The 18,482-nt window shown below is 38.4% G+C and overlaps 2 protein-coding genes across 5 annotated transcripts in view; both read left to right on the plus strand.

The window, feature by feature from the left end:
• The window catches only part of LOC124277949 (solute carrier family 22 member 4-like), a 93,336-nt gene that overhangs the window by 55,240 nt on the left and 19,614 nt on the right, over window positions 1-18,482 (plus strand). For 3 of the 4 annotated variants that reach the window (XM_046713666.1, XM_046713667.1, XM_046713669.1), the window contains exon 3: window positions 10,603-10,713. The gene's annotated coding sequence lies outside the window, so the exon portion shown is untranslated. Of the gene's footprint in view, window positions 1-10,602; window positions 10,714-11,863; window positions 12,052-18,482 lie in introns of those variants that run through there. The other variant, XM_046713668.1, reaches the window with a different exon arrangement.
• Window positions 14,504-15,211, plus strand: LOC124277898 (sperm surface protein Sp17-like). The gene has a single exon (XM_046713624.1). The coding sequence runs from the start codon at window positions 14,504-14,506 to the stop codon at window positions 15,209-15,211; it is 708 nt and encodes a 235-aa protein (XP_046569580.1).

Below are 18,482 nucleotides of genomic sequence, written 5' to 3' on the forward strand. Positions count from 1 at the left end.
CACTGAGAGTCTTCTAATGACATTCATAACTTTAAATGACAAAGCTGACAGGAGGGACCAATATCCACGGCACAATAACGTCGGAATCTGGTGTCCCAGAGGTAGCTGGTGAGAACACAGATGAGATGGTTCTTAATATCGCAAAATCTATCGGTGTTGACATATCTCTGGCAGACATCGATATCAGGTCGACATCGAGTGCCAACTGAATGTTTCCTCTATCGCCCCAGTCCCAATCGTGACCGATCACCGTTATGGTTGTCAGCAATGCGAGCCAACGTAACCTTCTAGCAAACATGTCTAAGCGGAAGACTAAACAACGATCTGGCAGTAAAGTCTTCGTTAATGAAGACCCCACCAAAACCAGAGCTCTGCTACGTAAAAAAGCCAGACTCCAAGTGAAAGAAGGGAAGATAGAATCGACCTGGTTAACTGGGGGAGTCATCCTGATGAAGTTCAAGGACGGGAATCTTAGAAAGGTCGCCACAAGGACCCATTTACAAAAAGTCCATGATCAAACTTGACTGAAAAAGGTAATTTCGCTGAGCCAGGACTATCACTAACTCCAACTGAATATTTTTTCCCCGTAAACACAATGATAAACTACCCTTGCATCATGTTTATCATTGTTCACTGTTAAATAGATCATATTGTCTATTGTTAATGAATATTATAAAAAGGGCACTTGAACTACATAATGTGGCATGCATATTGACATATTGATGTATGTACATGTAGTACACTATTCAGTACCATGGTGGGATATTATCAACGGTGGAGCTGTCAAATTACAATTGGTGTTAAAGTGTCAATACAAAATGTTATGTGTCAGTGTTCACATGGTACAATATCACTTGCCCATGGAAAGAGGTATGTGATCAGTGTTGTTTTGGATTGACCACTATTCATGAGGAGTACCGAGATGAAATTTGTCATATAACATCATGATAGTAAGTGTCATTCAAATCCCGCGTGTAAGGAGGTACCAGGAAGGTATAAGACTATCACCATGATCTGTGACTTTCTATAAACTAACATTGTGTCCTCAAAAATCACTGATATTACTGGCATGACATTATGATTGTTTGTGAATCTTATTTCAAGTGTAGATCCTACACTCATCACTGATATTACTGGCATGACATTATGATTGTTTGTGAATCTTATTTCAAGTGTAGATCCTACACTCATCACTGATATTACTGGTATGACATTATGATTGTTTGTGAATCTTATTTCAAGTGTAGATCCTACACTCATCACTGATATTACTGGTATGACATTATGATTGTTTGTGAATCTTATTTCAAGTGTAGATCCTACACTCATCACTGATATTACTGGTATGACATTATGATTGTTTGTGAATCTTATTTCAAGTGTAGATCCTTCACTCATCACTGATATTACTGGTATGACATTATGATTGTTTGTGAATCTTATTTCAAGTGTAGATCCTACACTCATCACTGATATTACTGGTATGACATTATGATTGTTTGTGAATCTTATTTCAAGTGTAGATCCTTCACTCATCACTGATATTACTGGTATGACATTATGATTGTTCGTGAATCTTATTTCAAGTGTAGATCCTACACTCATCACTGATATTACTGGTATGACATTATGATTGTTTGTGAATCTTATTTCAAGTGTAGATCCTACACTCATCACTGATATTACTGGTATGACATTATGATTGTTTGTGAATCTTATTTCAAGTGTAGATCCTACACTCATCACTGATATTACTGGCATGACATTATGATTGTTTGTGAATCTTATTTCAAGTGTAGATCCTACACTCATCACTGATATTACTGGTATGACATTATGATTGTTTGTGAATCTTATTTCAAGTGTAGATCCTACATCCATCACAGATACTACAGGTATTGTAATCATATTTTCAGTGTCAGCAGAACTATATTTGTTTGAAGTTTCATTCAGATGATAGCCCGTTAAATAATCGCTTAAATGGAATTATCACTTTCATGTTTTCATTTTTAAAACACTTAGACGCTATGTTTTGATGTGATAATTGGGTAATGAGAGGTCATCATGATCTGATGTTTATGGGTGTTTTCTAAGAATACACATCAGCGTTAACATACTCAGAAGTACTCGTGTTACGCTCAGTAGTACTAGTATATTCATAGTATACAGCACTTAGACACTGTGCACAATAAGCTGTTAGTGTTAATTAACCCTTGACTCAACTACTGTATTATCCAATTTCTTATTTCATCTTTGACATTACCCTTTTGATTTTCGTCTATGGTACAATATTCAATATATATATACAAAAAGAATATGTAACAAACAACAGTACAACAGTACTCACTTTGTCTCACAATACCATACAGCTAACAACACATGCATCCAGTCCACGTGTCGTCTCGGTCGTACCATGAACATGCAACGTATTCTCAATCATTTTTACCGAGCGCGATTATGTCGTGAAATGTATTGCCCCATGGTGCTGTTAACGCTATTTCCCTGAATCAATTTAAAAGCATGATAAACCCAACAGAAACTCGCAATTACTTTGATTTAAATTTTTGGACTAGATTTTGTCAAATCATCCATTGTCGCCTCAAGCTCGGCTGTAGTGTCCTAAACGCAGACAGGTATAATCGACATACATGTATATCGGAAACATTTAGTGTCCATGTGGTCATTACAACGAAGACGTTATTCACTACCTTTTTACATGTCGGAACTAACAAAATTTCAGAACAAGTGTGTATTTTCATAATCAAGGATACGATGTGAAAACTACTTTATACGGTAACAGCGCATTGGATAACTCAACAAATAGTGACATTCTCAACTCATTACACCAGTTCATTTCTAAAAGTAACCCATTCCAGTGATTATCACCTCTAAATAAGTATATATTCAATTTAAGACAAGTTTTATATAACTTGATTTTCTGCGGCAGCTCATTTCGTTGCTAGGCATAACCAACACCATATCGAAATTATTTATTATTCAGTCATTTATCTGTTATTTTGACTCAGTATTATTCTTTTGTTGTCAAATTATTTCATTATGTATCCAGCTATTTGAACAATTTACTGGAGCGGTGTTTATATAAGCAACTAGGCTTGTTCGCCTATCCAGGCTTCTGCTTTGACGAAATAAAAATAAATATTGTATGAACCTGGTACAATTGTACCATCAGATGTAACAATAATAATTGTTTATAAGTGTTAACAGTCTACCTGATGGAGGGGAGAGAGCTAGTAATTAAAAAACACTCGACTGGAACAGGTTGTGTATTGGACGGGTAGTCAAACTGGGAGTAGTCATAATGGGGTTAGGTCCCATACTGCCTACAGTTCCAAACTGCCTACATCCCAAACTGCCAACACAAATATTGTAGGCAGCGTGGGAAATGATATTTTGCCCTGTAGAATAATGGAATAAGCCTAATTATCAATGAAAAAGGGGTGTGTCGTTTGGAGTAAGGTAGTAGTAGTTATTTGCTTTATTTAATGTCGCACGCACAACTAAGGTATTTCGGCGACGGGGGTAGTACTCTTATTAAGAAATGAGGGGAACAAAAAATAGAAATTTTGAAGAGTGGTGTTACAACCCCCCCCCCAAAACCCCAAAACTGAGTATTAAAGGAAATTTGAATGGGATGCCGAATTAAAAGGTAAAAAAAAAAAATGAAATAGGTAAAGAGTATTAGAGATTTTGAATTTAATATAGATGTGGTGTAGTAAATGGTTATTGTTATTGTATTCTTTAACCAAACCATGCTTAAAAACATATTTATTAAGTGAATAATGATAAATATATAAAAGGTTAAGAAATGAACTTGATAAAAAGAGAGAACTGATTTAAAAAGTAAAAGAACATATATACATATTTATAACAATTATTAAAATGGTAAAAGGGGGTATTATTGTTTTTGTTGCTAGATTGTTTGGTATAATTTTGTATGAATGAGATAGATGTAGTGAGGATGGGAATGAACCTCTCTAACACACACAATCTCGTGCAAAGCGCTCACATCGTGTTCCCTCCTACATGCACATGCGTCGACACGGATACAAGACATCTCATAACTGTAACCTATGTTATGATATAGATATTTTGGGCATTTGATATAATGTTCATTTATAGGCAATTTGAAATATTATATACATGACATTTTCTCGATATTTTTCTTTCACTAGAAAGAGAAATGTTTTTACTTTTGCATTTTCTATTTTACCTTTTCTTTTTCTATTTGTTTGATCATTTCTCTTATGAATGTGACAAGAAAGGAATGCCCTTGTTTTGTTAACACATTATATCATTCAGTTATGACGTTGGTGTACGCCTGGTGCATTTCAATTCCTCATTGTCTACTATTTCCAATTTATAAGTCTCTAATTTTCGATGTCGGTTAAAATATCACAATGCAGACAGACAGTGGGTACTTTTTGCTGCAGCACTTCATTCTAAACACTCAGGTAAATTTGTTTTTTATCTGCATTTATTAAAATTTCGATGTCTGTATAGCAGTTGTGTTTCAATAATGCTTTCACTGTGCTACTGTGTTGGGGAGATATTCATCCTAACCCAGGACCTAAATGCACAAAAGCTTTAAAGACAATCTAAATGTGCGTAGTCTTAAAGATAAATTAGATATTTTAAGAGTTGAACTCGGATATTATGATGTGATATGTCTGACCGAAACTTAATTAACTTCCGATACAAATAACGTTGATATAAGAATTCCTGGCTTCCATCTACCTTTCCCTAAAGACAGACAAGCTCGCGGCGGCGGTGTAGCAGTCTATGAAAAAAATACTATTTGTGCGTTGTTGATGTCTGACTTAGATGTAGTCGGGCCAGAGGCGATATGGATACAGATAAAATGTAAAACAAGAAACTACTTGATTGGAACTTTTTATCGTGCCCTCAAGAGCTCCGAATATTGGAATTTGATCGATGACTCAATAGGTAACGCAGTTGATCTTAATATGCAGACAATTATAACCGGTGATTTCAATGTTGATATTCTTCATGGCAATCATCATAAGATAGACTATATACAACGTTGTTACGGCCTTCGACAAATAATCACGGATGCTACTAGAATAAGCGAAAGTAGCAAAAATTTGATATTTGTTTCTCGCGTCGACGTTGTTAAAGATTCTGGTGCATTAGATCCTATATGCAGCGATCAATGCCCCGTGTTTGTTAGCATAGCAGAAATTAAGCAGAACAATAATTAATTCAAAAAGAAAATCTATGATTATTCTTCAGTGGATGTTAATGGTATGAATGAAACTATCAAAGAGATAAACCAGATACATTTTTCTCTTTGGGGAACGTAGATAATATCACTGAAAACCTTTCATCCTTAATATTGAATATCATGAATGAATATATCCCAAATAAAACTGTAACAATTAGAACCAAAGATCCGGCATGGATCAGTGACGAAATCCGATTCTAAATAAGAAAACGGAAGCGTGTACCTAAGATTGCGAAAAAGAGAAACCTTGTTAATGACTGGATTAAGTTCAGAACGTTTCGTAACATAGTAATATCAACAGTTAGAACTGCAAAACGTGCTTTTGCAAGAGCTGATGAGTCTATGAATAACACTCATGGTACTAAAATGCGGTGGTGATTAGTTAAAGAATATTTTTTAAAAATTCTATTAAATCATCGTTTCCACCAGTTGTTTCAAATGACATAGTTTATGACAACGAACAAGATATTGTTGATGTACTCAACTCGTTTTTCTCAAAACAATCCCAAGTTGTTGATCCTAACGCCGATCTGCCCGATATCGAACGCGTGAAATCGATCATCCTATGTCATCTATCACAATAAGTAATGGAGATGTTCGCGATATTCTTCTGAGTCTAGATACATCGAAAGCCACTGGGCCAAATGGCACTGGAAACATCGTACTGAAACTAACATCAGACTCTCTAACCAAGTTAGCCAAGCCAACATCTCCCTTCGTAATAAACAGCCCCTTCATCTTGGAATCTAGCATTGGCGATTCCGCTTCATAAGAAAGGTGTTGAACACGATTGTTCAAAGTTTAGACCTGTCGCGTTAACAAGCTGTGTCGCTAAAGTTTTTGAAAAATGCGTGTTTAAATACGTCTTCAACTTTTTCAGGGATAACAACATTTCATCAAACTTACAATCTGGATGTATGCCTGGTGATTCTACAATAAATCAACTAACTTATCTTTATAATGTCATCACAAGGGCAGTAGACCAAGGAAAGTAAATCAGAGTCGTATTCTGTGATGTAGAGGAAAGCCTTTGATAAGGTTTGGGTTCATACTGAGCCATACTGTCCACCCCTATTTAATTAATGAGCTGGCCTAAGAAGAGCAGAGTATGTCCCATCCCAGAAAGGTGAGCCCCAGGTATTTCTAGAGTACTTCTTTTCTGTGCACTGACAAACATGTGATGTAAAATAATATGGTGCTTGGCCTCATAGTGAGTGAGTGAGTTAATATTTAGCGTCACATCGGCAATATTTCAGCCATATCGTGACGAGAACAAGTTATTTTAAATCAATATTAAAATAAAGATACTAGAGCATCACAGATATAAATGTAAAACTAGTACGCTATCATAAAATTAAATCAGTATAGACCGTACAAAATAAAAACGGGCTTTAGATCACCATACTAGGGTCCATGGGGACTTACAGTACTTTTGCTACCTGCATGGACCCTAGCTGGATTTACACCATCCCTTCAGCTGCTGGCGATTATGCTGAATTTTAGCCATTATTAAAAATAACAAATATACTACGATTAAAAGTTTGGTAGAGCTAAATTGACTTGGATGTTTTGGGACTTACGGCTAGGTCTCATATGTTTGATAGGTACATGTATATAAATTATTGTTTTTGATAATATCCACAAGTAAATGTGATCTGGCAAATATATGTTGATGTACATATATGTTGATGCAATATGTATTAATTTAACAAAAACATAATTCATTACATGAATTGATAAAACTATAGTTAATACCTAATGTTGTCTTTTTTATCTGGGCCCATACCATTATTATCAAGGGTACAGCTTAATTTAGTCTTTTTGGAGGACTGTCATGGGAAGATACCGTCACAAAGACATTATTCATAAACTTCATGCTTATGTTATACGGGGAGAACTTTTGGAGTGGTTTGAAAGTTATCTAGATAATAGAATGCAGAAAGTGGTAATAAATGGCTATTGTTCGGTATTAAGTCTGTGGAAGCTGGCGTGCCTCATGATCAGGGTTCCGTTTTAGGACCGCTTCTGTTCATTATTTATATTAATGACATTGTGGATGGTATAGATAGCGCCATTCGCCGTTTTTGCGGATGATACACCAATATAAACTCTGTCAAAAAAAGAAACGCAACCCCTGTCCTCAGATATGAAAAATTCGTTTGAATGAAGTTATTGCTTCCAAACTAAATTTTATTCGAATGTATTGAAATGATACACGTAATTAATGAAGATTACCATCCAAACAACTGCATTTGTACGCATAAGTGTATTTTATTGCTTATTCCGTCACAACGCATGAAATGACCCTCATGGTGACTTCGCACAAAAAAAACACATGCAAATCATGAAAATGGCAGTTAATGTAGGGGTGTATAAAAAGCCCATGTGCTTCCGTATTATATTCATTCATTTGTCGCCGAAAAGCTGTGTTAAAAATGCCACGATTGAGTGCTGCCGACCGAAATATCGCCATTGGTCGTGTTCAAGCCGGAGAAAGTTTTGGAACTGTTGCACGGCACCTAAATGTTCACAAAACAACGATATCCCGACTTTGGAGCCGCTACAACAACTTCAATTTGACCAACGATCGCCCGAGAAGTGGAAGGCCAAGAATCACGACCCCCCTTCAAGATCGGTACATCCGGGTCCATCACCTGCGTAATCGGCATGCCCTACCAACCGTGACTGCCACACAAATACCAGGTTTGAGGAGAGTGTCAGCTCAAACGATTAGGAACCGTCTGAAAGAAGCGGGTTTACGTGCCTGTAGACCAGTTGTTGGACCTGTACTACGCCCCTACATCGACGCCGACGACTCAGGTGGTGCAACAACGTAAGGATACGGACTTTACAAAACTGGAGGCGAATCTGGTTTTCTGATGAATCACGTTTTCTTTGCAACGTCACGACGGAAGACAGCGTCTGTATAGGAGACGTCATAAACGTTTAGCGCCCATCTGCGTCCGACAGGTGGACAGATTTGGCGGAGAAAGCGTCATGGTTTGGGGAACCATCTCATACAACCAGAAATCTGACTTGGTGATCGTTCCAGGAACCTGACAGCCCAACGTTACATCAACCACGTGTTAGAGCTTCACCTTCTCCCGATTATTGACCAACAGACACAGATTTTCAACGGGACAACGCCCGGCCTCATACTGCACGTGCAACAATGAACTTTCTGCAGAATTCCAACGTCAATGTCTTGCCATGACCCTCTAAATCACCAGACCTCAACCCTATTGAACACCTGTGGGATACTCTGGATCGACGCGTACGTCAACGTCAGCCGCCGCCACAGACGCTGCAACAGCTCGCCGTTGCACTGCAGGAGGAGTGGAGAGCCATTCCCCAGGAAAGAATCCGGCGTCTTATCCGTTCTTGTCCAAGGAGATGCCGTGCAGTGATTGCAGCGCGTGGTGCTCATACGAGATACTGAGACAGACGCCCCCCTGGTGACAAACTGGTGTCTGTGAGATGACTTTTGAAATGACAATTTTAAACATGCCCATCTGGGTTATTATTCTGCCAAATTTCAGACTTCTGTCTTAAATAATAAAAATGCCGTGTCGTCCTAAAACTTCAGATCAAAATCTCTAAAATACAGGGGTTGCGTTTCTTTTTTGACAGAGTTTATGTTATAATAGAATCGATGATCATATTACAGCAGCCGCAATTATAAACAATGATCTGGCAAAATGTTAGATTGGGCTTGAAAGTGGCAAGTTAATTTTAATCCTAGTAAGATTGAGAGTATAACGTGCACACGAAAAACGAAAAACCATGTCAGACCGAACTTATTAATGAATGACGAAACTATTAAAGAAGTTGATAACCATAAACACTTAGGAATAACACTTCAAATCGATTGTTCGTGGAGAGTTCATATAGGTGACATGATAAAGAAATTAGACCAATGATCAATTGTCTGAGAAGTTTGAAATACCGGAAAACGCTAAATACTTAGTTTATATAAGTCCTTTACCTTACCACTTTTTGATTACTGCTGTCATATATATGAACAGGCGATTATACTGGAACATTTACATTTAGACGCATTAAGAACTATATGCGGTGTGGTTCGTGGCACCAGTCACGATAAAATATACAGGGAAACCAATTATAGCACAAGAAAGACGATATTGCTCTAACTTTCTATAAAATGTATCATCGTCTGACTTCTGATTATCTGAACGATCTTGTACAAGGTAGAATATTTGAACAAAGCAACTATAACCTTAGAAACGGTACTTCATTCAAGCTATAAACTGTAGAACGCAAAGACACTCTCAATCATGTTTACCGAGAGTGATTATGTCGTGGAATCTATTGTCCGATGAAGCTGTTAATCATCCATTGTCGCCTCAAACTCGGCTGTAGTGATCTCAACGCAGACAAATGAAATCAACATATATCGGAAACATCCAAGTGATTCATGTGATCATCATAACGTTATTCACTATCTTTTCACATGTCAGAACTATCAAAATTTAAGAACAACTATGTAGTTTTATATTCAAGGATTCGATGTTGAAACTACTTTCATTAATTCTCAACTCATTACACCAGTTCATTTCTAAAAGTAACCACTTCCAGTGATTATCACCACTACTTATATACTCAATGTACTTCAAGTTTATATAATTGCATTTTCTGCTGCAGCTCATTTCGTTGCTTGGCATAACCAACACCATAACGAACATATTCAATATTCAATCATATATCAGATATATTGTATGATGTTCTCTCAATATTCTTTCTCAGTATTATTCTTTTGTTGTTAAATTATTTCATTTATGTATCCAGCTGGAATAATGTACTGGAGCGGCGTTCATTTATAAGCCACTAGGTTTGTTCGCCTATCCAGGTTTCAGTTTTTGTGAAATTAATAAAAATATGTTTAAACCACATTCATACTCTGGAGCATAATGCAACACTCTGTCGTCGGAATGGATCAATGTATACTCATGCCAATAATGGTTGTCACCCCCCTCCACACCCAAACCCCCAACACCTCACTTCCCCACCCCACACCCCCTCTCCAATTAAACAAATTGAAGGGGGTGACAACCATTATTGGCATGAGTATATATAACTTGTTACAATTACATGTAAACTGGCAGGTGCGTGAATTCAGGTTGATATTAGTTTTGATAGAATCTATTTTATTGCACTCCCATCTGTATATAAAGTCAATTAGTACTTCATAATTGTGTCACGGATGTGACACTCAATGAAGCCAATTCGTTGCAATATAATTTCCAAATACTCATAATATGCACTAGTTTTTATTTAATATACTCGGTACAACTGCTACACATCTAATTGTTCTGTTGCAGACATGGAGTCAGTGAATCGAGATGGGCATACATGGGCGACATCACGAGCACCGTTGTAGCAGATATGGTTGTGTGTTGTATTCTGGGATACTTTCATAAGAAGCAAGAAAGGTAAGGTAAACTTGACAAGTCATGAGGAATGTTCAGGGTTGGTTAATATGTCATCATGTGTTGATGACGACTTTCATACTAGAAATTGTTTCCGTTGATGAGGGAAACTCGTCACTTTGCAAATTATCTACGCAATTACAAGATCAGTCGTTTAGAGACAGATATCTTACCCGTTGTTAAAAGAGAACGGTTTGGGGAACAACATATCTGTCAGGTTGACTCTTCGACAGAATATCCATGGCAACACCATTACTATACTTCTGTATGAACATGTGGTATATTTTCTTTTCATGTCATCATATAAATGATGACATAAAACATAATTAAAGGAGCCTGTGAAAAGCTCCAAAACTGATGAACTAATCAAAGATGTCTACAACACAGAATGTGTGATGAGTACAGGACTCTGGCAGTCTACACACCTCAGAACAGGTAAAAGGGACATGTCTGTGTTTTAAGAACGCGTTCTTGGTACTCTAACATATACCATACTAGGGTCTGAAGCAGATATTATTGTCATGTAATATTACTGCAAGCTAGTGTTAGTTAATTAGAACACCAGGCTTTAAGAACCACACTCGACAGTCCGGGTGAGATAATAGTATTATATAAACACATGGTAGTTTACTCATATAGTAATAGTCCGCTTATATGGCGCTCATATCCAGGCACATTGCTTGCTTACGGCGCTACGTACATTACTAGCCCGGTCACCGGACACTATTGCACTTTCCGACACTTTTTCAACTCCCTGGGGATCATACGGCCATGCTGAATGTTAGGCGCAGTGAACTAAACACTTACATTGCCAGCACTTATATATCACCAACATCACCATTCGCTTCTTCCTGGAGTTCAAGCAACTATTATACACCACATTCAACTAATTACCATTGTTATCTAAACTCATTAAGTTATTGTTTACGCGCAAAGGTTATTAAGCAAAGTAACTACACCTGTTTCCTGTATGTGTCTCGTTAGAAAGAATGAACAAAACGTGTTCTTAAAACTATCCGGGAACAGGTTTACCACTAGGGTAATGAATTGGACATGAAATCGACATCAGTCCATTTTTAAGCACAAATGAGATGTAACAACCTTTCTCTATGTGTTTGTACTCTCCTCGAGTGAAATCAACAAATTATATATCGTGGGAGAGGGAGCAGGCAACGGCTATCTGGCCGACTACCGGGAGGCATTCACTTCGTACAAAGCTTAACAAAGATTACTCGGGATACCCCTGCAGCTAAACACGAGTGATCACTACCTTTGGGAGGCATTTTGCATCGCCGATCCGGTCATGTAGATACCATTGCACGCATCCCTGGTGTCTCGACAGTAAGTACCTTTCAGTGTTGATTCCTAGGTTGTCTCTTGTCAGTACAAGTATGTTGCAGCTCACCAAAGTGCAGTGTGCTTTATGTGTCGGTATGGCTTAATGTACAGTTACTGATGAAACATATGGGTGTCAGCATCCACTAAGTAAATCAAATAGATGAGCTGTGATCAGTGTTAGATGAAACGACCGAATGTGTTGAAGGTGTAAAATTTAACCCGATCTTTTATAGTTTAATGGTCGGCAATTACTCTCATAATGAGGTAAAAGGAATACAGCTGTCGCTTTATCGTATGTGAGCACACGTGGGCGTCTAGATGCTCTCATTCGTCCCAATGTCGTGGCAAACCCCCCACCCCCACCCCCACATGCACTAGGTAGGGGCACGGTAGTTAATGCACTGTATTTCAGCAGATTGGGAACCATGCATATATTATCAATGAAGCAAAATTAGTTAAGCAGCCACAAGTTCGATGTTCTATTCAGTCACTTGTAATTTTACAAATGTTACGAGCAAATATGGATGTCAGCAGAATTACACTTTTAATCAGTTGGGAGGTATGGCGCTGACCCATCAATCTATATACTGTAGTTCCTATGCGTGTCAACGTTATGGTCACCGACATTCTAAGATGGGACATATGACACGGCCACGGCTTTGGTGCACATTGATGTACGACAAACAGAGGTGTAGCTACACATTGATGTACGACATACAGAGGTGTAGCTACACATTGATGTACGACATACAGAGGTGTAGCTACACATTGATGTACGACAAACAGAGGTGTAGCTACACATTGATGTACGACATACAGAGGTGTAGCTACACATTGATGTACGACATACAGACATGTAGCTACATATTGATGTACGACATACAGAGGTGTAGCTACACATTGATGTACGACATACAGACATGTAGCTACACATTGGTGTACGACAAACAGACCTGTAGCTACACATTGATGTACGACAAACAGACGTGTAGCTACACATTGATGTACGCCATACAGACATGTAGCTACATATTGATGTACGACATACAGACATGTAGCTACACATTGATGTACGACATACAGACATGTAGCTACACATTGATGTACGACATACAGAGGTGTAGCTACACATTGATGTACGACATACAGACATGTAGCTACATATTGATGTACGACATACAGAGGTGTAGCTACACATTGATGTACGACATACAGACATGTAGCTACACATTGATGTACGACAAACAGACCTGTAGCTACACATTGATGTACGACAAACAGACGTGTAGCTACACATTGATGTACGACATACAGACATGTAGCTACATATTGATGTACGACATACAGACATGTAGCTACACATTGATGTACGACATACAGACATGTAGCTAAACATGGATGTACGGCATACAGACATGTAGTTAAACATTGATGTACGACATACAGACATGTAGCTACACATTGATGTACGACATACAGACATGTAGCTACACATTGATGTACGACATACAGAGGTGTAGCTACACATTGATGTATGACATATACGGACACACGCACAAACACACACATACACACACACATACACACAAACACACACACATACCAAAGACCACGGTTCGATTTCCCACATGGGTACAATGTGTAAGGCCCATTTTTTTGTCCCCGATATTGCTGGAATATTGCTAAAAGCGGCGTTAAACCATAGTACTCATTCACACACACACACACGCACGCACGCACGCACTTACCTGATCATGCATCAAGCTATACATGCATGCTAGGGAGCTCGAGGAACACGTGGTACACACCTTATGATATGAAAATTGATCAATGATTGATTATATCTGCCATCCATCTAGATGTATTGATGATGTACGGTCGGTCATACTTCGCTCTGCCCTACGCGGTCATATCTCTTTTCCGTTATCTACAACGTTAGAAAGTAAATGTGACGGTATAATGGAACTCTTCATGGAATACTGCTGTGGGAAGTAAAACAGAAACAGTGGCAAACAATGACTATCTCGGGTTTCCTGATATCAAGGACACTGTAGGGTAACGAGTGAGCTGCCATGCAAAGTCCTGGAAACTGAGCATCTGCTTTTGGTAAACGACGGCAATCAATTTTCAACCTGTGAATTAGAGAGGATTAAATTGTAAAGAAAACGCAATATCGGCTGGCATGGTCCCCGGCACCCTCTTTCTGTGTGGTTGCCGTGTGTGCAGCTGTGGCGGATTCTAGGGATTAACTAGCTGAACGGCTTATTTCACATAATCTCGAGGTGGCCATTCGCCAATACGTTAATTAGGACTATTTTACACCATGCTGTTGCGTAATCGGTTTCCAAGGCAGTTTGTGTCAAACATACAAGGGCCATTGCTACGGTTTGACTTCATTCGTTCATATTACGCGAGACCACCGACAACACAGGAGAAGACCGAGCAAATAATCAAAATGACCGTTCCTTTATCTAATACAAGGCTGAGGGCGCCTAAAGGCTTCCAGAATCTACTGGAGGGCTTGTCACGAGAGGTCCTGCGATTGCAGCCTAAGAATGTGTATTCATTTGGACTACAATACTTTGAAAATGCATTGCGAGCTCGAGACTCCGGTGGACGCGACCCTGCTAAACACGGGGCCAAGATGGAAGATGTCTTCTACAACAATAACTCGTTTAAGGAACCGGTAACCGATGTCTCTAATCCTGAGCATCAAACTGCTGCACTCACCATCCAGACCAACTACCGTCAACATGCCGCCGCGGAGAAGGTACAAGATATGCGTCAAGAAGAGGCGGCCGTGAAGATTCAAGCTGGGATACGAGGATATATAGACAGGCAGAAAGTAAGAGATAAGAACGCAACTAAACAACCGCAAGATAAGTTGGAAGAACCAACATTTACTAAAGACACAAAGGAATCACTAAATCAACAGGCTAATGGGGGTATCGACGAGGTAGACATCGACCTGAACGACCCGGATGTGGAAAAGGCCGCCGTTAAGATACAAGCTGGCTTCAAGGGTTATAAGGCCAGAAAGGCGGCTGGAACAGACCCACCTGCAAGTCAAGAACTAGATCAAGATGAAAACATAGTAAAGGTAGAGCAAACTCTGAACTCGTCAGAACAAGTTAAAGGTGATGATGATGTAGAAAAGAATTAATTAATGTACAAGCAGGACGGAGCGAGGATCAAGACTGAAATGCGTCCAGTAAAAGTTAAGAATGTATATGACGGTGCTGACGAACGTTAAACTGACACTTGACTCTTGGCTATATGATTCTGGGAACGGATGTGAGAAGGTTCGTGGTGATACAGCAGATGTGCATAATGTTGGGAATACGTCGTCCCAATATTTCACATCCGACTTGATGAGAGACAGTTATCATCACCATGTCATTGTCATGGAAACCATATGTATTCGGGAGTATGCTATACGCCTAATAGCCATGCATATCATTATAGAAGTTTGTACATTGATACTTTATCTGCATACCGCTTGAATCTATTTTGATCATGTAGGCTGTAAATGTAACTTGTTTGCCTTTCCACCACCGTAAGCTTCGTCTGGTTAATAAAACCTAGTACTGAGTTAGTCCTTTACAGGACTAGTCTTCCCGATTTGAATCAGACAGGTCTCAGAAGTTACCATTCAGTTCGATGCTTTAACACCTTCGATGTCAGACGTACATACAATTACGCTGCAAGAAAGTTGTTCCTAAAGTAACATTCACCTTGATGGTTTATGTGACCGTATTTATTATACGTGTTGATAAATAGAATAAATCAATAACTGCTGACATATATCAATATAGTTTCTTTTGTTTTTAGTATTGTATATCACTTCTTTAAAGGTTATAGGTATATCCCAACGTGATACAGGCTGTTATATCTTGCTTAAGAAATACTCGACCTTTTCGTAATTTCAGACTGATTCATTGGTATTCCAGTAGGGAAACTGCACATGGACCTTACTGCCGAATTCATTAATGACTGAATACAGGGGTCTGCTGAATTCTCAATCATCAAAGCTTTGCTAACGTTTGCTAATGTGGCCACAAACAGCCTGTACGGACATTTCACAGATCAGTGGTTGTTACAGATGATTAACGCTTCACAGATCAAGTGTCATTTCCGGAACCAGTGAGAAATGGTTGACTTTAGCACTGTTAGACATAGCGATATATAGGTGGTAAATATGCACGGGTAACGTCACACATAGTACAAACACATGTAACCTCATGCGGTGTGTGAATAAAACGTATCATTAGCAGACTGATTCTATACATACACGCAGCTTCATCATACGTAGTTGGTATTTGGCATTGAACTTGCTGCATCATGCGTTGAAAGACAACCTTCATTAAGAAACATTTCTCAGTTTGATGTCAAAATACCGCTTACATTTACATTTTAAATGTTTTTCAATTTCCTAATTCTCTGTGGTACCACCCCCAGCACGAAATCTATGCACAGAATCATTTAACTATTTGCAAAACAGTAACTCATAGCTTAGTTCTAAATAATACTGAATTAAATTTCACAACTCCTTTACACGTCTTCGTTTCATAAATATCACCTGAACATCACAACACAGCAACACATCTTCGTTTCATCAATATCTACTGAACTTCACAACACAGCAACACATCTTTGTTTCTTCAGCATAACCTGAACTTCACAACACAGCAACACATCTTTGTTTCATCAACATAACCTGAACTCACAACACAGCAACACAACTTTGTTTCATCAACATAACCTGAACTCACAACACAGCAACACATCTTTGTTTCATCAACATAACCTGAACTCACAACACAGCAACACATCTTTGTTTCATCAACATAACCTGAACTCACAACACAGCAACACATCTTTGTTTCATCAACATAACCTGAACTCACAACACAGCAACACATCTTTGTTTCATCAACATAACCTGAACTCACAACACAGCAACACATCTTTGTTTCATCAACATAACCTGAACTTCACAACACAGCAACACATCTTTGTTTCATCAACATAACCTTCATCAACATCTTTGTTTCAACATAACCTGAACTCACAACACAGCAACACATCTTTGTTTCATCAACATAACCTGAACTTCACAACACAGCAACACATCTTTGTTTCATCAACATAACCTGAACTCACAACACAGCAACACATCTTTGTTTCATCAACATAACCTGAACTCACAACACAGCAACACATCTTTGTTTCATCAACATAACCTGAACTCACAACACAGCAACACATCTTTGTTTCATCAACATAACCTGAACTCAAAACACAGCAACACATCTTTGTTTCATCAACATAACCTGAACTCACAACACAGCAACACATCTTTGTTTCATCAACATAACCTGAACTCACAACACAGCAACACATCTTTGTTTCATGAAAATAACCTGAACTTCACAAAACAGCATCACATCTTTGTTTCATCCACATAACCTGAACTCCCAACACAGCAACACATCTTTGTTTCATCCACATAACCTGAACTCACAACACAGCAACACTTCTTTGTTTCATGAACATAACCTGAACTCACAACGCAGCAACACATCTTTGTTTCATCAACATAACCTGAACTTCACAAAACAGCATCACATCTTTGTTTCATCAACATAATCTGAACTCACAACACAGCAACACATCTTTGTTTCATCAACATAACCTGAACTCACAACACAGCAACACATCTTTGTTTCATCAACATAACCTGAACTCACAACACAGCAACACATCTTTGTTTCATCAACATAACCTGAACTCACAACACAGCAACACATCTTTGTTTCATCAACATAACCTGAACTCACAACACAGCAACACATCTTTGTTTCATCAACATAACCTGAACTCACAACACAGCAACACTTCTTTGTTTCATCAACATAACCTGAACTCACAACGCAGCAACACATCTTTGTTTCATCAACATAACCTGAACTTCACAAAACAGCATCACATCTTTGTTTCATCAACATAACCTGAACTCACAACACAGCAACACATCTTTGTTTCATCAACATAACCTGAACTCACAACACTCACAACACAGCAACACATCTTTGTTTCATCAACATAACCTGAACTCACAACACAGCAACACATCTTTTGTTTCATCAACATAACCTGAACTCACAACACAGCAACACATCTTTGTTTCATCAACATAACCTGAACTCACACAACACAGCAACACATCTTTGTTTCATCAACATAACCTGAACACACAACACCTGAACTTCACAACCAGCTGGCAACTCACAACACAGCAACACATCTTTGTTTCATCAACATAACCTGAACTCACAACACAGCAACACATCTTTGTTTCATCAACATAACCTGAACTCACAACACAGCAACACATCTTTGTTTCATCAACATAACCTGAACTCAAAATATAG

Source organism: Haliotis rubra, unplaced genomic scaffold (assembly GCF_003918875.1).
Source record: "Haliotis rubra isolate DU_JTF1 unplaced genomic scaffold, ASM391887v1 Scf23, whole genome shotgun sequence".
Taxonomy (NCBI): Eukaryota; Metazoa; Mollusca; class Gastropoda; order Lepetellida; family Haliotidae; genus Haliotis; species Haliotis rubra.